A 20017-nucleotide genomic window follows, 5' to 3' on the forward strand; every position below is an offset into this window, starting at 1 on the left:
GTTGATATCTACAGAGCACAAGCATAAAACACCACTGGTGGAAGCCATGTGCAAACTGATCCCTCCGTTCTGGAAAGAAATTTGGAACTATATCTAAAAAGTTATAAAACTGTGAAATGTGAAATTTCAATGCAACAATATAAGAATAATAGACTTGTATGCCAAAGCTTGAAGACAGATTCATAAACACACATATATATTTACAATAGCATTCTTTATTATGGCAAAGAAACAAAGGAGGTACCAAAGAATTGGGGAATGGCTGAACAAACTATGGTATATAAAAGTAACAGATTGAGAAAAATCCAGGACAACTTATAAAAAAAATACAGAGTGAAATGACCAAAACCAGGAGAATGATGTATACAACGATGTTAAGGAAAACAACTATCAAAGCCTTAAGAACTCTGATTAATGCAATGAGAAGTTATGATTCCAAGAACTGATGACAAAGCATGATCATCATCATCCCTAGCATTTATTTACACAGCCATTTAAGGTTTATAAATACTTCATAAATATCTTATTTGAAGCTCAAAACAATCCTGGAAGGTAACTGTTAGTAGGACCCCCATTTCACAGATGAAGAACCTGAAGCAAAGAGCAATTAAGTGCCTTGCTCAGGGTCACATAGCCAGTCAATAAGCATTTGTTAGATCAGGGGTGGGGAACCTGTGTTAGATGCCTGCTATATACTAGGTACTGTGTTATGTGCTGGGGATACAAAAAAAGGCAAAAACCTGGGTATGAAGCAGCTCATGGTATAATGGGGGAGGCGACATGCAAACAACTAAGCACAAAAGAGATTTATCCAGGATACAGTGAAGATAAATCGACAGAGGGAAGGCGCTGGCAAACCTGAAACATCAACTAATAACAGTAAGGATGATGATGATGACGATGACACTGTCATGGTGGGACTATCCCTTTTTTTCCTTATTCCAATCACTCAAGCCCTTAGCCCCATCATGAGGTACTATCCTCCTTAGTCAAACCTCACACACCATCACCTTGCCTACGTGCCTCATCCACCTGTCATTATTCTTTGATCCTCCTATTCCCGGGTTAGACTTTGCTCTTTAACTTCTTTTTTTTTGTTGTTTTTTTTTTGCTTTTAGGTAATTGGGGTTAAGTGACTTGCTGAGGGTCACACAGGTAGTAAGTGTCAAGTGTTTGGTCTGAGGCCAATTTGAACTCAGGTCCTCCTGACTTCAGGGCCGGTGCTCTATCCACTGCGCCACCTAGCTGTCTCCGCTCTTTAACTTCTAGCTTCTCTCTCCATGACACACACCTCCTAGTCTCAAGCTACTAAAACCTCAGATGATTATCATGAGCTGCCAGCTTCCTTCTCCCATCTAATAAGTGGCCAGATTTAAATTCATATCTTCCCGACTCAAGTCTGGCACTCTATCTAGTACCACTTGGACTACTAGTGTAGAATGAGACATATGTTTTCAGACAAGACCAAAGAACATAAACTAGTTTCACTTGACTCTATTTGTTACAAGGAAGGACTTTTATGTGGCAGGGAAAGGTCTGCAGGAATAATGACAAGAGACACAAAAAAAGATTTTTAAAAATGTATCAATGAAATATTTTATCCCAAAGAGATCATAAAAAAGGAAAAAGTACCTATATGTGCAAAAATATTTATAGAACCCTTTTTGTAGTGGCAAAATATTAGAAACTGAGGGCATGCCCATCAATTGGGGAATGGCTGAACAAGCAGACCCCAGAAAAACCTGGAAAGACTTGCATGAACTGAGGTAAAATGAAATGAGAACTAGGAAAACACTGTACACAGTATCAGCAATATTGTGTGATGATCATCTATCACTCAGTTCTTCTCAAGCAACACAATGATCCAAGTACAAGGATTCACAAAGGAAAATGTTATCCACGTCCAGATAAAGAACTGATGGACTCTGAATGCAGATCAAAACATATATTTTCATTTAATTCTTTTTTTTTCCTTTTGATCGGTTTCTTCTTTCACAACTGTAACTGATATGGAAATATGTTTTACATGATAGCACATGCATATCTATATCAAATTGCTACCACTTTCAGGAGAGAGGGGAGGGAGGAAGAAAAATTTAGAATTCAAAATCTTGTAAAAACGAATGCTAAAAATTGTCCTGATATGTAATTGGGGAAAAAATGCTATTAAAAATTAAAAAAAAAAATACAAAGAGAGCAGGAAGTTCAGACTAGAGAAAACCTGGTCACTGCTGGCACTACCATCTTAACTCTATATTAAACTACAAGCTGGACACAATACATTCAGTTTCATATAAAATCTTTTCCTGACCTTTTCTGTACAAGGTCATGTTCATGTTCTTTAGAAAAGCAAAGTTCCAGTTTATAGGTTTTTTCATTTTTTTGGAAACCTTTAAAAAATGACAAAAAAGAATTCAGAGAATGTGGAAATTTATGTCACTGATGTACAGTGAAATAGAACCAAAAAAAAAAAAGATTTACACAGTGACCACAATAGTGTAAAGAAAAACAACAGAAAGAGTTAACTTTTATCAAGGCAAAAACCACGATTTCAGAAGAGTTTTAATAAAACATAGTTCTCTCTAACTATACCTATATGGATAAAGGAAGGGCATCTGCTTGGGATGGGGTGGGAGGGTGTCGGGTCAAGGGTACATAACAAGGACTAATAAGGATGCAACTTTTTTTAAAGGAAAAATTATCAATGGAACATTTTAAAAATATATAGTACAAGTACAGTTTTGCTACTACTGCGCATATATACACACATGTACATTTAAACACGCACGTTTTTAAAATGTTCAGTTTCAAATAAACTTCCTGTCCACGTTATATTTAATTTGCATTTTTGTTAAGTTCATTAGAAAAAAAAAGAAGGCAGGGAGGGAGTCAGGACCCAGCTACACCATCCAGGACTGTAGGAGGGGAGGGGACAAAGACTGTCCCTAACACAAAAAATATAGGAATTGAGGCTGGAGACATGTATAAACAAAAGAAAATTCCTAACATGTTGAAGAAATATAATGGCTTAAGATACTACCAAGAAAATAACTCCAAAATAAGAACAAATAGAACTCATAAAGAAGATTCAATGTTTTATTCCCTCTATTTTAGCCACCTGCTCTACAACTTTCTCCAAGTCCACACCAGAGACCACAAATTAGGGGAATTTGCATCTGAGGGCCCACTCCCTTGATGGGCAAATGCTTCCCCCAAAACATTACTTCAAGAAAGCTCCAGTACTCTTTCATTTATTTCTTCCTCTTTTGGCTCACTAACTCCACAGGCCCCCTCACAACCATGCAAGCTCAAACGGTGTCCTTACTTAGCCTTAGCGCTGGAAGCCTTTCCCTCTTCCCAGTTCTGGAACTATCAAACACCACAGAGCCAATTCTTACATTTTGTAGGATGAAGTAAGTTGAATATACACTCACCTGTAACTTTATGGACCAAAGTACAAATTAGAATAACATAACCTTCATGAGAACAGGGACTGTCCTTTTCTATCTGTATCCCTGTGGTAAGCATTTAATAAACACCCTTTAAAAATCATTCAATTATGCAAAATATTACAAGTGGGAAAAAAAAGAACAAATTAGGTATCTACTACCAAAACAACTGGCTTGGAGGTAAGAAAAAGTAATTTAAGAATCAGCACTGACCACCAATATGAATAGGCAATTTTCAGATGAAGAAAGCAAAGCTACCTATATTCATGTGAAAAAATGCTCTAAATCACTACTGATTAGAGAAACGCAAATTAAAACAACTCTGAGGTACCACCTCAGACCTATCAGATTGGCTAATATGACAGAAAAGTTAAATGATAAATGTTGGAGAGGATGTGGGGAAACTGGGACACTAATGCACTATTGGTAGGGTTGTGAAGTGATCCAACCCTTCTGGAGAACAATTTGGAACTAGGCCCAAAGTGTTATAAAATTGCACATGCCCTCTGACACTAGCTCTCTATCACAAAGAGGTCATAAAAAAGGCAAAAGGGCCTACATGTACAAAAGTATTTATAGCAGTTCTTTTTATGGTAGCAAAGAATTAGAAATTGAGGGGATAACCATCACTGGGGAGTGGCTAAACAATCTGAGACATATGAATGTCATGAAATACTACTGTTCTATAAGAAATAACAAGCAGGATGATTTCAGAAAAACCTATAAAGACTTACATGAACTGATGCAAAGTGAAGTAAGAACATCACACATAGTAACAGCAATATTGTAATGATGATCAACTACGAATAATCTAGCTCTTCTCAGCAATACGACGATCCAAGACAATACCAAAGGGCCCATGACAGAAAATGCTATCCACATCCAGAAGAACTGATGGAGTCTGAATGCAGATTGAAGCATACTAGTTTCATTTTATTTTTTTTGTGGATTTTTCCTTTTGATTTGTTTCTTCTTTCACAACATGACTAATAAGGAAATATGTCTTACATGATTACATGTATAACCTGTATCAAATCACTTACCATTTTAGTGAAGGGGAGGAGGAGGGAGAAAATTTGGAACACAAAGTTTTAAAAAAATGAATGTTAAAAATTGTCTTTACATGTAATTGGAAAAAATAAAATACTATTAAAAAAAGAATCATCAGATTCTATGAAAAATATGACCAAAAAAAAAAACCACATTTCAAAAAAAATCATAAAAGAAACTGCCCATAACTATTAGAACCAGAGGGCAAACTTAAATAGAAATATTCCATTTCTTAACTCCTGAAAGAAGTCCCAAATAAGAAACACTCAGAAATATTATATCAAAACCCAAAGCTTCCAGATTAAAGAAATAGTGAAAATAGCTTAAAAAGAAAAAAATTAAAATACCATGGAACCATATTCAGAGTCACACAAGACAATGCCACAGTCAAAAAGGAAAGGAAATCTTGGAATATGATACACCAAAAGGCAGAAGAAAAGGTATAACTACCAAAATAACTTACCTTGCAAAACTGAGGGTAATCTTGCACAGGTTAAAAAAAAAGGGGGGGGGAATGGGATAACAATAAACCAAAGAGAGAACTCTCAAGCATGATGAAAAGACCTGAGACAGGCAGACTCTTTCAAGTACAAGCATAGGAGACAAGGGAAAATGGGAAAGGTAAATGCAGTTGAGCAACGAAAAAGGTCTAGGTGAGGGTTGGGGAACCTCCAGCTTAGTGGCCACATGTGGCCCTCTAGGTCCTCAAATGCATCCCTTTGACTGAATCCAAGCTTCACACAATAAATCCCCTTAATAAAAGGATTTGTTCTGCAACATTTGGATTAAGTCAAAAGGCTGCAGCCAAGGACCACATGTGGCTTCGCAGCTGCAGGTTCCCCACCCCTGATCTGGTTGACAATTCAGAGATTATATTCCAATTGAGGGGGAAAAAAACAATTGGCTCTTCAGATTCCCAAGTGTCTTGAAGGATCACAGAGAAAATAAAGACAAAAGTACAGTTTGGGCTGGTATGGTTCGGCTTTACTTTATAGGTTTTAATAGAGAAAAGAAAATGGAAGGAAAGAGGAAAACACTAAGGGAGAAAAGGGGAGAAGAACTTCTTTCTCAAATTTTTTGGACAAGCCTACAAAAAACAGAGGGGTGAGAAGTAAGCATCTCACAAACCTCATTTTTATTAGAACAAGGAAAAGGGGAGCTTCAACACATAATTTATTGTAGAAATCAAATAAATTCAGGGAAATAGGTAAAGAAGGGGAAATGGAAAGAAATGTTTAAGAGGGAGGGAATAATCACAAACAAAACAAACATCAACTTTTGTTGTTCCAGTCATTTCAGTCACGTTCAACCCTTTGTGACCCCATCTGAGGTTTTCTTGACAAAGATACCAGAGTGGTTTGCCATTTCCTTCTCTAGCTCATTTTACAGATGAGTAAACTGAGACAAACAGGGTTAACTGACTTGCCCAGGTCTTGCCCAGTGTCTAAGGCCAGATCTGAACTCAGGAAGATGAGTCTTCCCGATTCCAAACCCAGTGCTCCATCCACTGCGCCATCTAGTTATCCAAGAATGTCAACTACATAAGGATAATCATAAAATGAGGCGGAAGGAAAGAGGTCAAAAGTAGAGTAAGAAACTATGGTCTGGGTCTAGGCAAAAAAGCAGTTAGGTGGATTACTAGTATACATCCCCTTTCTTATTCTTTCTCACCTTTTTTTTTCCTTTGTAAAGAAGGAGGTGAGGGGCAAAGAGAAGAAAAATTATAATAAGAGCTGATGGAGGGAAAATACAATTAATCATAACGGTGAATGTAAATAGGTTTAACTCTTAATGTAGTAAAGGGTAGTAGAATGGATTAGAAAGCAATTCAACAATATATTAACAAAAAACATGTGAAACAAGTTTCACAAAATTAAAATGAAGACCTAGAGCAGAATTTATAAGGCCTCAAGTGAATCCAAAAGATGGCAATCACAATTACAAGCCAACAATGAATAGTTAAGAGTTAAGTACACACTTCACATCCAGCAAATTAGCAAAGGTAATAAAAGATAAGAACAGTCAAGGCTGGAGGAATATGGGAAAAAACAGACATACTAACGCACTGATGGTGGGGCTGCAATGATTCCAATCATTCTGGGAAGCAATGTGGAATTATACAAATAAAGTACTAAAATGATCCAAAGATTCCGCTGCTACATACATAACCCAAGTAAGTCACCGGTTTAAAAAAAAAAGGTTCTATATACTCCAAAATATTTATAGCAGCACTTTTTGTGATAGGAAAGAACCAGAAACAAACTAGATGCCCATCAATGGGGAATGGCTGGACTGTGGTATACAAATGCAATGGAATATTATCGTGCTTTAGGAAAATACATGATGAATATAAAAAAAGTATGGAAAGACTTACATAAATGGATGCAGAATGAAGAGCAGCCAGGAAAACAATATGTACAATGACACCAACGGAAATGGAAAGAACTCCCATAAAACAAGTGAAGATGGATGTTGTGAAATTATAAAGAACAAGCTTGGCCTCAACGAGAGAACTATAATGAACTCCACCCATACCCCTTTACAGAAGGATATGGGGGGGAAGGGGGATAGATGGTTTTTATATATGAAATATTACATATCATGTCAAATTTTTTCAAAATATTGATAGGTTTTGATGAGCTGTAATTTCCCTTTTCCCATTTTTAAAATTCTTTAGTATAAGCAATGGCTCTCTGGGAAAGGGTAGTGAAGGATACACGGGAATAGACAATGTAAAAACAAAAGATATCAATAACCTTTTTTTTTTAAAGGAGGTTCAACTATATGATCTCAATTTCAATTCTAGTTTTAATGTCCTATGGTTCTATGAATGGATTTTTGTGGGCAATCCAAGAAGGACACTACCACTTATAATACTGTGTCTTAAGCAGGGGTTTCTCAACCCTTTTGTGTCACACATCCCTTTGTCAGCCTGATGAAACCAATGACCCCTTCTCAAAATAATGTTTTTAGTGCAAAAAAAGGAAATACGTAGAATTATAAAGGTAATCAACAGAAACAAAGAAACAGACAAGGAACTAAATTATGATTAAAGGCACCAAAGATAATAGGGATATACATAATGGGATGGATTGTGATTTCATTGGAATAGAGAACCTCTAGGAAAGGCAACTCCTACCAATGAAGGTTGGCACCTTCTTTGTAACTTCCACTTTTGGAGTTATTTAGATCACTGAGAGATTAGCCACTGAATGACAGCATTTAAGTTACTTAAAGGAAAATCTAATCAATTATAGGGAGAAACAGACTATAAAACTCTTAAGAGTTGAGGATTCAATGTACCCCTTATAGATATAGACAAATTTAACATAAAATAAACAAGAAGTGCCACCTGGCTGTCAAAAAACATCAACTATATAGAGATAAATTATAAAAGGTGGGGAGGGGAGGTCAAAAGTAGAGTAAAATATGTAAGAACCAATGATCTAGGTCTGGGCAAAGAAGCAGTCAGGCAAATTACTAGTGTAGATCCCACGCCTATTCTTTCTCAGGTTTTTTTTTTCCCCTTTGTAAAGTAGGAGGTGGGGGGCACAAAGAGGAAAAATTACAATAAGAGCTGATGGATGGAAAACACAGAAAAGAAGGACCAGAACAGAATTTTAGAAAAATTATTTAAAATAAATTTCTGCATCAGCAACTGAAAGGAATTCAACTTTACATCACACCTTTATAAAAACTAACCACATGCTAGGGCATTAAAAAAATTCAATGAAATGCAGAAAGTCTAAACTCCCTCCCTCACCCCGGCAAGAAAATAACATCTATATTTCACCTACCCTCTTATTGTATTATTTGTCTCAGGATCATCTGGGTCCAATGTTTCTTTTAAGAAGTTTATATAATGAATCCAAAGATCAACACTAAGAGGTATTGCCTGAAGCCCTCGCCGATAAACCTAAGAAGAAAACAACAAACTGTACTTCAAATATTTATTTATTTATTAAAAGAGAGGCAACACTGTGTTATCCGGTGAACCTTAGAAATACTAATTACTGGAATTTTGTTTAAATAATCTACCATTACCATTTGGGTGGAGGTTGGATAGAACATGGCAATGTTCTGATCCCCACGTGCAGAATCTTGATCTTCAAAGCGCAGCAGTCCCTGCATTCTGACCGGGTTGTGTGGGCAGGCTTTGGGGTACAGACCATAGGGCACAGACCCATTAGAGCATCAATGACAGCGTCTGACCAAAAATGCAATAAGACGTAGCAAATGTGACTAGCAAACCAACTATATTATTTGGAAAATGAGAAATAAATGTAAGTGAGAAAAGCCCTGCCCTACTTGTTAAGCTGCAGTGTAATACAGAGGCTTGCACTGCAAAGCTTGACAAACTGTTGAGGTTTTACGCACCTGCCAACAAAGAGAGAAAATATTAGCTACAAATGCCACAAGAGTGACAAATGCAAATAAAATACCCTATTAAACTATTTGAGCATATATGGTAGGTACTGCCAGCCAAAAAAAAAAGTTTTTTGTTATTATTTGGCTTACAGTACCTAATGGTGTTAACTTCATTCTGTGATATACGCACCTCATCTGATTGTTTAATGTTGTCATGGCGCTTTTCAAGGTCTGCATACTTTTTCCAATAACCATAGCAATATGGGTAGTGTGTAAAAAATTTGTCAAATGCTTTCCTGGCAGCCAGCAAGTGATTCTGATGGGGAGGAAAAAAAAAACAAGCAGAATGCTTTTAAAAATCTTATTTCTTACAAGAAGAACACAAACCAATTTTTCAAATAACCTATTAGAAAATGCTCATCTAAATAATATTTTAATAAAAATAAAGGAATGGATTAAAAGAAGTACTAAGTAATAACTTATATTGTGCTTAAGATTGCAAAGCAGTATATAAACATGATCTCACTGGACCCTCATGACACTCTTATGAAGCAGGTTAGTATTTAAAGATTGATTCAAAAGTTAAGTCTTCTTGACACGAAAGCCAATCTTCATCTCACTAAATCATGTTGCCTCTCATGAAACAATATTAAAATCTAAAGCATATTTACTGATGACCATACTTGTGCAACTACAACATTTGCTGACTGACAGAGAAGCCATTAAATCTGTGAGCACATTTTAACTTTCAATAATATAATACTCATGCTACGAGCTAGTACTTTTCCTATAAAGATGGTGTTAGAAACATCTAATATCCACATTATTAAAGATTTAATTCAATTTCTATTTTGTCCTACACCAAGATGCAAAGATTAGACAAGAATCTTTAGGCAAAATCACACTATAAAAAAATAACATTTTCTTTAATTTTAAAAGTCTCACTGAGGTCTGAAAACAATCTGAAACAAAAAAAATTTAAGAATAAGAACCTGCCTGATAAAATTAATATTTTCTATGTCTCCCCATTTATCCTTAAGTTTAAATAATTACTAACCTCCTGTTCTACATATTGCAGCAAATATACCCAGCCAGTAAAATCCTGGAGATTACTTTCTACAGTTTTCCAAAACTTTTCATATTCTGGAGGAAATTGTGCTTCAGTATCTGTCACTGGCAGTTCTACACTTGAAACTTCATTTTCCTCTGTATTTTCTTCATTCACATTAGGAGAGCCATCAGGTGACTGTTCCATCTCTATGACATTCATAATCTCAGTACTGAAATCAGTGGGCTGCTCTATGGCTACCTCAGAACGACTGCTTGCATTGCCATTGCTAGAACTGCTGTACTCATCCATGTGAGTAGAATTCTGCATAGCTGTTGATGTTGTCTCCTGTTAAACAATAACCTGTGAAAACATACAACAAAAATCACCATCTTCCAAAAGATAATAAAACAGTATAACATGCAATCAGCCCTCTTCAAGTAGTCTACTTCAATGCAAAAGAAACGTACAACTTCAACACTCAACCATCCTCTAAATCAGTGCTTCTTAAACTTTTTCCACTCATGACCCCTTCTGGCCCAAGAAATATGTAAATGTTCCCGGGTACATAGATCAAACATTTATTGGTAATAAGTCATAAAGAAATTCATTTTAAAACAATTCTTTTGCATACATATAATTTTACTATTTATTAAAGACAGTAGTCTCGAATCTGAACCAAGGTGTTTCTAGTAGCATTTGTTGTGGTTGTGTGGCATGACAGCATGCACAGTGCCAATTGCCATATGTTGTGTGTTCACAACCAAGGCTGCAGTGAAGTCGCGTGATGCAACATGGGGAAGTGCTGCCAGAAATACACTGGATTCATTATGTGTTTGATTCTGAATTTTTAGTTGTTGCAGGTTCAGAAAATTTTTACTGCTGCCAAATTTTTCACAACCCCCACATTCAGTTATGCAACCCGATATGGGGTAGTGACCCACAACTTAAAAAGTGCTGCTCTCGGGGTAGCTACATGGCGCAGTGGATAGAGCGCCAGCCCTGGAGTCAGGAAGACCTGAGTTCAAATCCGGCCTCAGACACCTAACACTCACTAGCTATGTGACTCTGGGCAAGTCACTTAACTCCAACTGCCTCACCCAAAATAAATAAATAAAAATTTTTTTAAAGTGCTGCTCTAAATCACAATGTTAACACAACTTTTCATCATTTGTTCTATCCACAAATACTTATGAGTGCCTTCTTATGCATTCAAGTTATTTATACTAGGCACACAGGGCACACAAAGGTAAATGAACATGTATCTCTTAAACACCTACTGTGTACCAGGCACTGCTATTAAGGGTAGGCTAAATAATTCAGTTTTACAAATGGGGAAACTGAGGACCAGAGGGGGGAAATGATTAGTCCCAAATCCACCCATACTACCAAACTTCCCTTTACCAAAAATATCATTCTTCCCATCATCCAGGTTTGTAACCTCTGCATTACCCTCTATTTTTCACTCTTTCAACTCAAATATCCATTTACCAAATCTCGTCATTTCTATATCCACAATATCTATGTATCTGATTCCATCTTGCTACTCCATACAGACATTAGCTTCTTATTTCAGTCCCTCATTACTTCTGGCCTAAACTGTTGCAACACTTCCTAATTGGTCTCCTTGCCACCTCAAATCTTATCCTGCATGAATCCATCTTTTACAAAGCTGCTTTATGCTTAAGAAATCTTATGCTTGAGTGACCATATCACTCTTACTTAATAAAATGCCAGTGGTTCCCTATTACCTCTAAGATTAAATATAAACTCTGTTTAGCATTTATAGGCCTTCACAACTTGAGTTCTACCTATTTTTCGAGCCTTACTTACATTACTCCTCTTCACCCACTCAACATACACACACAGCATTCCATTTCCCTGAGGTTGTTAAATATGGAAAACGATGATCCTGGGGGTAGATTGGCTCTTTTCTGGGGTTTTTAAGAGAAAAAATGAAGGGATAGTAAAAGGAATATACTACTGTGGGAAGTCAAGTCAGTAAGTACTAAGTGCCTACTATGTGCCTGGCAGTGTATTAAGGTCTGGAGACACAAAGAAAAACAAAAAGTCCACATCCTCTACTTCATAATCTAAGTGGGAGACAACATGAAAACAACTATGTCCAAACAAGACGCACATATATATGTATGACAAACTAGAAATAATATGAGAGAAGGCACTAACATTAGGGAGGACAAAGCAAGGTTTCTTGCAGAAGGCAAGGATTTTTAACTCATACTTAAGGGAAGCCAGGAAAATCACAAGGGGATGATGAGGAGAAAGGGAATTCCAGGCATGGGGGATGCCAATGGGAAAAACAATTCCAGAAGGTGGGAAATGGAATCTGTTGTGTGAAAAACGAATCCCTAAGGAATCCCCAGTCATTGATCACAGAGTGCATGGAGGAGAATAAGGTGTTAAGCAGACTGGAAAGCTAGGAAGGGGTCAGGTCAAGAAAGATTCTAGAAGATGTTTATATTTTATCCTGGTGGCTTAAGGGAGCTACTGGAATGTAATGAATAAGGGAGAGAGGTGACCAAAAAGGAGAAAAAAGGGGTAGAACTTGCTATTTCTCATATTTGGGGTACATGAGAAGGGCAGCACACAAACATGTGAGTAGAAGGACCAGCTATCAGATGAATCTCACTTATCTGAAGCAAAGGTGAGTGAACATCCATAATGATGTAGAAATACATCATACTCAACAGGGACACAAACAGGGATGGGAAGAGCAAGGAAAATAACAAAGGAAATCACTACAAGCAAAATTAATTTCCTGATCCTGAAGGGGGGGGGTCCCTGCAAAAAGGGAGGGATATTGAACTAGACTCTAAGGGTGGGTTGCCCATCAACTGGGGAATGGCTGAATAAATTGTAATATATGAAAGGAATGGAATATTATTGTATTATAAGAAATAACAAGACATGATTTCAGAGAATCCTGGGTAAAATGCATTACCAGAACCAGAACAGTTTACACAAAGGTAGCAACATAGTAAAGAAAAATAACTTTGAAGGACTTAAGAACTCTGATCAATGCAATGACCAACCAGGTCTCCAGAGTATCTATGATGTAAACATGTTATTTACCCACCTCCCAACTAAGAAGCATAAATTGATGGTTTTACATACAATCCTTTTTATGCTTTGCAGTATATACTCTTCATTCCTAAAATCCCAATTTTATGGTACAGTCAATATGCTATTACATTCATATCTCAGTTTGACACTCTCAATTTGAATTTAACCTCAAGTTTTAACTTCTAAGTTGAAAGGAATATAGTGACCTAAATATTTTCGTCTTTGCTTTTTGTTCAACTGCATTTTCAAAAAAGCCCAGAATACAATGTCTAAATATGGCTTCAAAAATAATTTTAAATAAGTTTCTATAAATAACTACACATCTACTACAAAAGATTTTTTTTAATTTTATTTATTTTGCCCTGGAACTGTGACTTCATTGGCACAGGATACTCCCAAAGAGGCTATGTCAGCTTCTTTAATTGCAGATCAGCCCTACTTCTACAATTTATATTCTTGAGAGTTACCTAGGGCACTGAGAGGTTAAGGGATTTGTAGACATTCACAAAGCTAGTATGTATAAGAACATTACTGACTGTGGCCAGCTCTCTAACTAAAAAAAAAAAAAAAAAAAAAACCCCCAAACAATTGTCAATTAATGATAGTTGGTGATAAATGCAACAAGAAGTAATAAACTAGGAACTTGGGTTTCTAGTTGCTGCTAGTTAGAGTGCTTAGCTAGCACTAAGAAACTTAATAGGCCAAATAGTGCTCGCAAATCATTTGTGATTCTATGAACTTCCTTTCTAATATCTATGGAAAGGAAGACAAGAGAAGAAAATAGGCTCAGTGACAGGATGAAAAAGAAGGAAAAAAATAAGCATTAACTTGTACATGAGCACTGTTGTATTATGTGCCCATTTTAGCATAAATGTACATCTAGCTTGACCTTCCCATAGATCTTGGTAAAGTCCCAAGGAAGACTGGCCTACAACCAGTACAATTTTTAAAAAACATTAGCTATATTTTTTCTTTTCTTACACACCTCCCAGTTACATTTTTAAAAATTTATTTTCAGTTCTGAATTCTCTCCCTCTATCTAGCCCTCCCCCCACTCACTGAGAGGGCAATAAGATATCCATTGTAAAAGAAAAAAAAAGACCGGAAAAACCAAGTGAAAGCAAATATGCTTAAATGTGCACCCCAGTTCTCTCTCTGGAGGTGGATAGTAGTTTTCATCACAAGTCCTTCCGCCTTGTCATGAAATCATTGTGCTGATTGGAAGAGCTAAGTTTTTAACAGTTGTTACAATATTGCCATGACTGTGTACAATGTTCTTAGTTCTGTTCACATCACTTTCAGCTCAAATAAGTCTTCACAGATTTCTGAAAATTTACTTTGTCATTTCCGACTCAAAGTGTGGAGCTGGATTATCAGGTCATTTTAGTTTTCTCCCAGCTCAAAATCTAAAACTTATGACTAGAAGCCAAGTCTCTTGACTTGTGCTCCAAAGCTCTACTATGTCAAAGAGGCTCTGTATTTGCAGTAGTCTTAAAAGTATATACTAATTATAAAAGAGACTTCAAGATACTAAAAAATGGATACATCTTAAGGAATCATGTGAGACTGGTTGACAAAGCTAGTTAAGCATCAGTCTGTCCTTGTCAATTGTATCTACAGGACATGTCTCACACCCCTTTCTTTCCACATACTACAACCAACCTAGTTCTTTCTATACTCCATCACTTGAACTTATCATAGCAACCTCCAACTAATTGTCATTTAAAGTCCTTAATGAGCTGGTTCAAACCAGTCTTTCCAGACTGATTTCACTTTATTCCTCTTCAAAGACTCTGTAATCATTTTGCTTGCTCTTTCCTTCTACATATCACATCCTATTTGCACGGGCTACCCTTGCCTAGAATACTCTCCCTTCATCTTTTCTGCTTCCTAGAATCCCCAACTGCCTTCAAATTCAGTTCAAGTGCCACTTAAGAGGTTTTTTCTTACATCCCCCAGTTAGTGCTTCCATCCCCACCTCTAAATTATTTTTATTTTGTATATAGTTTCTATTTACTTATGTATATACAAACTATTCCCTCCAGTAGAAGGTAAGTTTGTTAAAGGTGGGTACTACGTTAAGGTTTTTGTTCTTGTATCCTTGGTTCCTTACACAAAGTATCCTGACGAAAAGTAGACTTAATAAATGCTTGTTAAAATGTCAGTCACAATAAGTACTTGAAACGTTTCCTACAGTATAATAAATTTGACCTACCTAAAAAATGTGCTAGCTACGACAAACACTAGACAGTGATTCAACAATAACTTTGCTTGCCAATTTAGAATTTTAAGGGGCTTTTTAGGATGATCTGAATGAGCTACATACATTTCTTTAAAAAGTGGGTAGGAAGGGGCAAGAAATTTCTCTGGGAAAATTCCCCTGTAGCTAACAAAAAAAAATTTCACAAATTTTATCTATTATTTTTAGAAGCAGTTTTTGCTGGGAGAACAGCTAGGTGGCAGTGGATAGAGCACCAGCCCTGAAGTCAGGAGGACCCGAGTTCAAATTTGGCCTCAGACCAAACACTTGACACTTACTAGCTGTGTGACCCTGAGCAAGTCACTTAACCCCAACTGCCAAAAAAAAGGGGGCAGTTTTTGCAACATTTAGATATTAATAGACTAAGGACTAGTTGTCAGGAAACATGGGTTTTTAGTCCCAGAGCTGATACCAATTTTATAAGCTTAGTTTCCAGATAAATTGAATATATCTTTAATTAATGATCTCTAAAGTCCCTTTTAATAACTAAGATTCTATGATTTTGGGTCTTTCAGTGTTTGGAAAAACAGCTTCAATCTAGAAATCTTAAATCTTTTTTCCAATATGCAACTCCAAAATTTCCATAAGAACATTCAAAGGAAAAAGGACACCCCCCCCCCACATACACTCTCAACCCAAATGACATGTCAAAAGGTTTAGAGTTTGGCTTTTTTTGGGTTGCTGTTGTTAAACACTAGCTAACTAGAATCACCACCATCCCTTCTCCCTACCTTCACCACCAATCCCACCCCAGTGGGAGAGTGGAGAGGGTAGGAATAAACAAATGGGTAAAGAAAGAAACGAGAAGCACAGGTAATTAATTAGAAAGTAGCAAAGGTGTAGAGTAAAAAATACATATATATGCTAAATTTGGGGTTCTTCCATTTTAAACTTCCAGATTACTTTTGTTCAGGTTACTTTGTTAACAGTGATTACAACAAACACAGTTTAGGCTAACAAAGGCTTTAAAGCTTTAAGATCATCTGGTAATGACTGAAATTTAACCAATGTGTAAATAACTAATGTAGCAAAATAGCAGGTCAAAAGTCTTAAATTGGGCAGCTAGGTGGTACAATGGATAGGGAACTGGCCCTGGAGTCACGACCCGAGTTCAAATTCAGTCTCAGACTGGAGACTTGACACTTACTAGCTGTGTGACCCTGAGCAAGTCACTTAACCCCAACTACCTAGCTCCCCCGCAAAAGTCTCAAATTACGGTAAGCAGAAATGATCCCGCTTAGCTCAGCTGATTAAGAACATTAACATCAGTAACTTAAGCTATAATGAAATACATTAAATTAGTGCAAGGAAGCCCAGAAATACACATCAATGAAACAAAGTACCCCATCACCCCAGAAGTTACTTCAAATTAGATTATAAGGGTGAACAGGCAAAGGAAGTAATCTTAGTCTTTGACAATGCCTGAAAGAAACTTCAGTAACCCTTTCAAAAATAATTCTATACTTTAGCAAGACAAACACAATGTTTCTAAATAAGGACCCTCTGCTTCTAATCCTATAAAGAAAACTTCATTTCCATAAAGTTAGAATTACATTATCTTTTTTTCCTAACAATTATTAATAGGAGTCTACTTAGTGATGCTGCTTGAACAACCTCAAAGAAAATACTGGATTCTTCCTGTATCAATTATCACCCCAGTTATGACATCAACCACTCACCTCACCTATTACCCCTGAGCCTATTATGATGGAGTTGATTACTGGGTTCATAAAAATCTAATAAGACCTTTACTTATTGCCATTTTATCTTTATTAAAGGGCACACAGGGAAAAGTTCCACACCTTAGAAAATATATAAAAAGTTAACAGTAGCTGCAACTTAACAGCGGCATGCAGTAAGCACTAGATGCCTTTTCATTCCAGTCACCTAGGGCACTAAGAAGTTAAATGACTCACCCATTGTTGTATAGCAAATATGTGTAAGAGGCCAGGATATGAAGCAAGATCTTCCTGATTCTACTATCCAAACTGCCTAACAGGACTACCTGCAGCACAGTTAATAAGGCAGCATTACTTTTTAACTTAAAACTTCTCACTACAGTTATTACCTCCCCTCCATTTCTCAAGCTCCAAAGAAAAGTCATCTACATTCATTACTTCTACTTCCCTTACTTCCACCTCAAATCTCTTCACTCAGCTGAAACTGCTCTCAAAATGATTTCAACTGCCAAATCTGACAGCCTTTTCTCAATCCTCAGCCTCAAAATCTAAGTACAGCATTTGACACTGTTCACCATCTTCTCAGTTCTAGATACTCTCTTCGTTGTCCATCTACCTGTCTGCTCCTATCCAGTCCCCTTTGCTAGATTATCATTCATTTCATATCCCTAACTGTAAGTATACCACAAGGCTCTTTTTCCTCTATGCTCTCTCACCAACCAGCTCCTGTAGGCTTAATTAATTTCTATGCAGATGATCCCTAGATCTATATATAGTCAGTCCAAGTCTCCCTCCTGGGATCCAGGCCCATAAATCACCTATTGGACAGTTCAAACTGAAAGTTCCATATAAGTATCTTGAATCTAACATTCAAAACAATACAGATCTTTTCCTCAGAAACATACTCAACTTCCAGACTTCCCTATTTCTAGTGAGGTCATCATCATTTTTACAGTAACCCAAGGTTTTTAAAACTTTAGTGTCATCCTCAACTCCACAAACAACTCCACTCATTCTCCAGACCCCACAAACTCAATTCAGTTGCCAAATCTTGTCCTCTGTACCTCTAAAACACTTCCCACCTCTCCCACATTCTGTCCAATCACACAACCACCATCCTAGTTCAGGCCCTCATCACCTCTCACTTGCACTATTTCAAAAGCCTAATCACTTTTGCCTCTTAAGTCGGTAACCCCTCCCCCAATCCAACCCATTCTTCATTCAACTGACAATGATTTTCCTAAATCGAAGATCCAACCATGTCACTTCACACTAATCAACGAACTGGTGATTTCCTATTATTTGTAGAATAAAAATATAAACTCTTTTGTCTGGCACTGAAAACCCTAAAAACCTCTTTCCAGCCTTCATGTGACTTACCTTCCCACTCTTTAAGGTCCAGCCCCAAATGCCACTTCGCCATCCTTCATAGAGGACACTCTCTCATCTGTCCCCCATGCCCAGAATGCTTTCCTCCCTCACTTGTGACTCTTAGAACGTCGTTTCCCTAAAGACCCGGAGTTCAAGGCTCCACTTTTAACATGAAGCTTTTCCTGATCCCCCCAAAACACTACTGTATTTTTTTTTCCGGCATATAAAATGTGTTGTTCCTCCCTTCACCCCCTACTCATCACTGAATGTAAACTCCTTGAGATGAAGGGCTTTCATTTTTGTCTTTATTACCAACAGAGTCCAGCATATATTAGGCACTTTAACAAGTGTTTGCTGATTGATATTGCAAAGTAGGTATGAAAAGAACTGAGGCTGGCTCTGCAACTATCAGGAAGAAAAGGAGGGCTCCAAAGTGCTTGAGTGCTCTTCCTGACCAGAAATTGCCAAATTAAAAGGGGACTTTGGCCTACTTTTACAATGCTGCTGCCTGCTCATGGTCCATGACACTACAGTAGGCGTTTAACATGCTCGTAGAATGACTCGAGAGTAGGATTTTCTACACACTGGAAGGACGATTGAGCCTTAGCTCGGCAGGATTGGTCGTGGCTCCCTGCCCCCCGCCCCCATCCCGGGTTGCCTTCAAATGAGGAGGGTGGGGGCGGGGAGGATGGCCATCTGTAAAGACTCGCCCAACAACCTCGTGGTGCCAAGGGAGCGGGCAAGTCCCGGCCCAAATCCGAAAGGGCCGTCCCTCGGGTAAAAGCCCGCGGAGCGGCAATCGGACCGAGGGAGGGCCGGCGAGGGACGGAGGAAGGGTGGGACGACTGGGGGAGGGGGGCAGCAGCGCCGGGCGCTTCGGGCGCCAAGTCCGGGCCAGGCCGCAAGGGCCTGTGGGGTGGGGGGTGGGGAGGTGGAGTGAGGCCCGGGGCCGAGACAAACCAAATCAGGCCTTACCCCTGGAGAAGTCGGCCGCCGGCTCTCTGCTCGCGTCTCTACCTCGCCGCCCGACCCGCACTAACCTTGGGCTGGAAGCCGTTCAATGCCATTAAGGAGAGACTCGGGCCTGGCTCCCCACAAAACGAGCCCGGACGGCCACGTCTGCAGCGGCCTCGGCGGCTCCGGCTACTGCGGCTGCGGTGGCTCCGAGCGCCCCGCCCACGACACGCGGAGAGCGCAGGGCGCATGCGTCCGCGTCGCCCTCGCGGGCAGGCTGGATCACGTGTCTTCCCGCTGCGCTCCACCCACGCGCCGGCGCGTCCACCTGGACTGGAGCTCCCGAGGCTCCGGGGAGTGCCCCTCCCCCCAGCAGCCCCGGGCTGTTGCGTTCCTCGCGTTCTCTGTACATCCTCCACAGCTGAAGCACTGCTGACCCCGGTGCGCTCCACGCACTGTGCCCGCCTCACCTGTGCTGAGCTGGGGAAGCCCCCCAGCAGCTGGTGTCCTTCTTGCTCTCTCGGCTCTGCGTACTGTCAAGTTAGCAAACGTGTTAAGAACCTGCTATGTGAGCTTATGGAAGTGATTGTTTATAAAATAAATTAATTTTTAAAAATTTTAAAGAACCTACTATGTGATCAGCGTTAAAAGCATCCTTGCTCTCAACGAGTTCACAGTACGGTATACTTTTCTTTCCCCAAATCCCAACACTAGATATAAGGGTTTTCTTTAAATTGAACCAGAGTCTAGACTT

General features: G+C 38.4%; 1 protein-coding gene across 9 annotated transcripts in view; it reads right to left on the reverse strand.

Annotated features, from left to right (window-relative positions):
* The window catches only part of PRPF39 (pre-mRNA processing factor 39), a 44010-nt gene extending 24575 nt beyond the window's left edge, over positions 1-19435 (reverse strand). For 2 of the 9 annotated variants that reach the window (XM_020986416.2, XM_020986414.2), the window contains exons 1-4: positions 19285-19372; positions 9925-10278; positions 9058-9183; positions 8297-8415 (exon numbers count right to left, since the gene is read on the reverse strand). In XM_020986416.2, the coding sequence (XP_020842075.1) occupies positions 8297-8415; positions 9058-9183; positions 9925-10245 (566 nt within the window). In that variant the 5' untranslated portion in view covers positions 10246-10278; positions 19285-19372. Of the gene's footprint in view, positions 1-8296; positions 8416-8543; positions 9184-9924; positions 10279-19284 lie in introns of those variants that run through there. The other 7 variants (XM_078151499.1, XM_020986419.2, XM_020986415.2 and 4 more) reach the window with 6 other exon arrangements.
* Positions 19436-20017: the final 582 nt, after the last annotated feature.

The sequence above is a fragment of the Phascolarctos cinereus genome, unplaced genomic scaffold (assembly GCF_003287225.1).
Source record: "Phascolarctos cinereus isolate Bilbo 61053 unplaced genomic scaffold, phaCin_HiC Scaffold_3;HRSCAF=262, whole genome shotgun sequence".
Lineage (NCBI taxonomy): Eukaryota > Metazoa > Chordata > Mammalia > Diprotodontia > Phascolarctidae > Phascolarctos > Phascolarctos cinereus.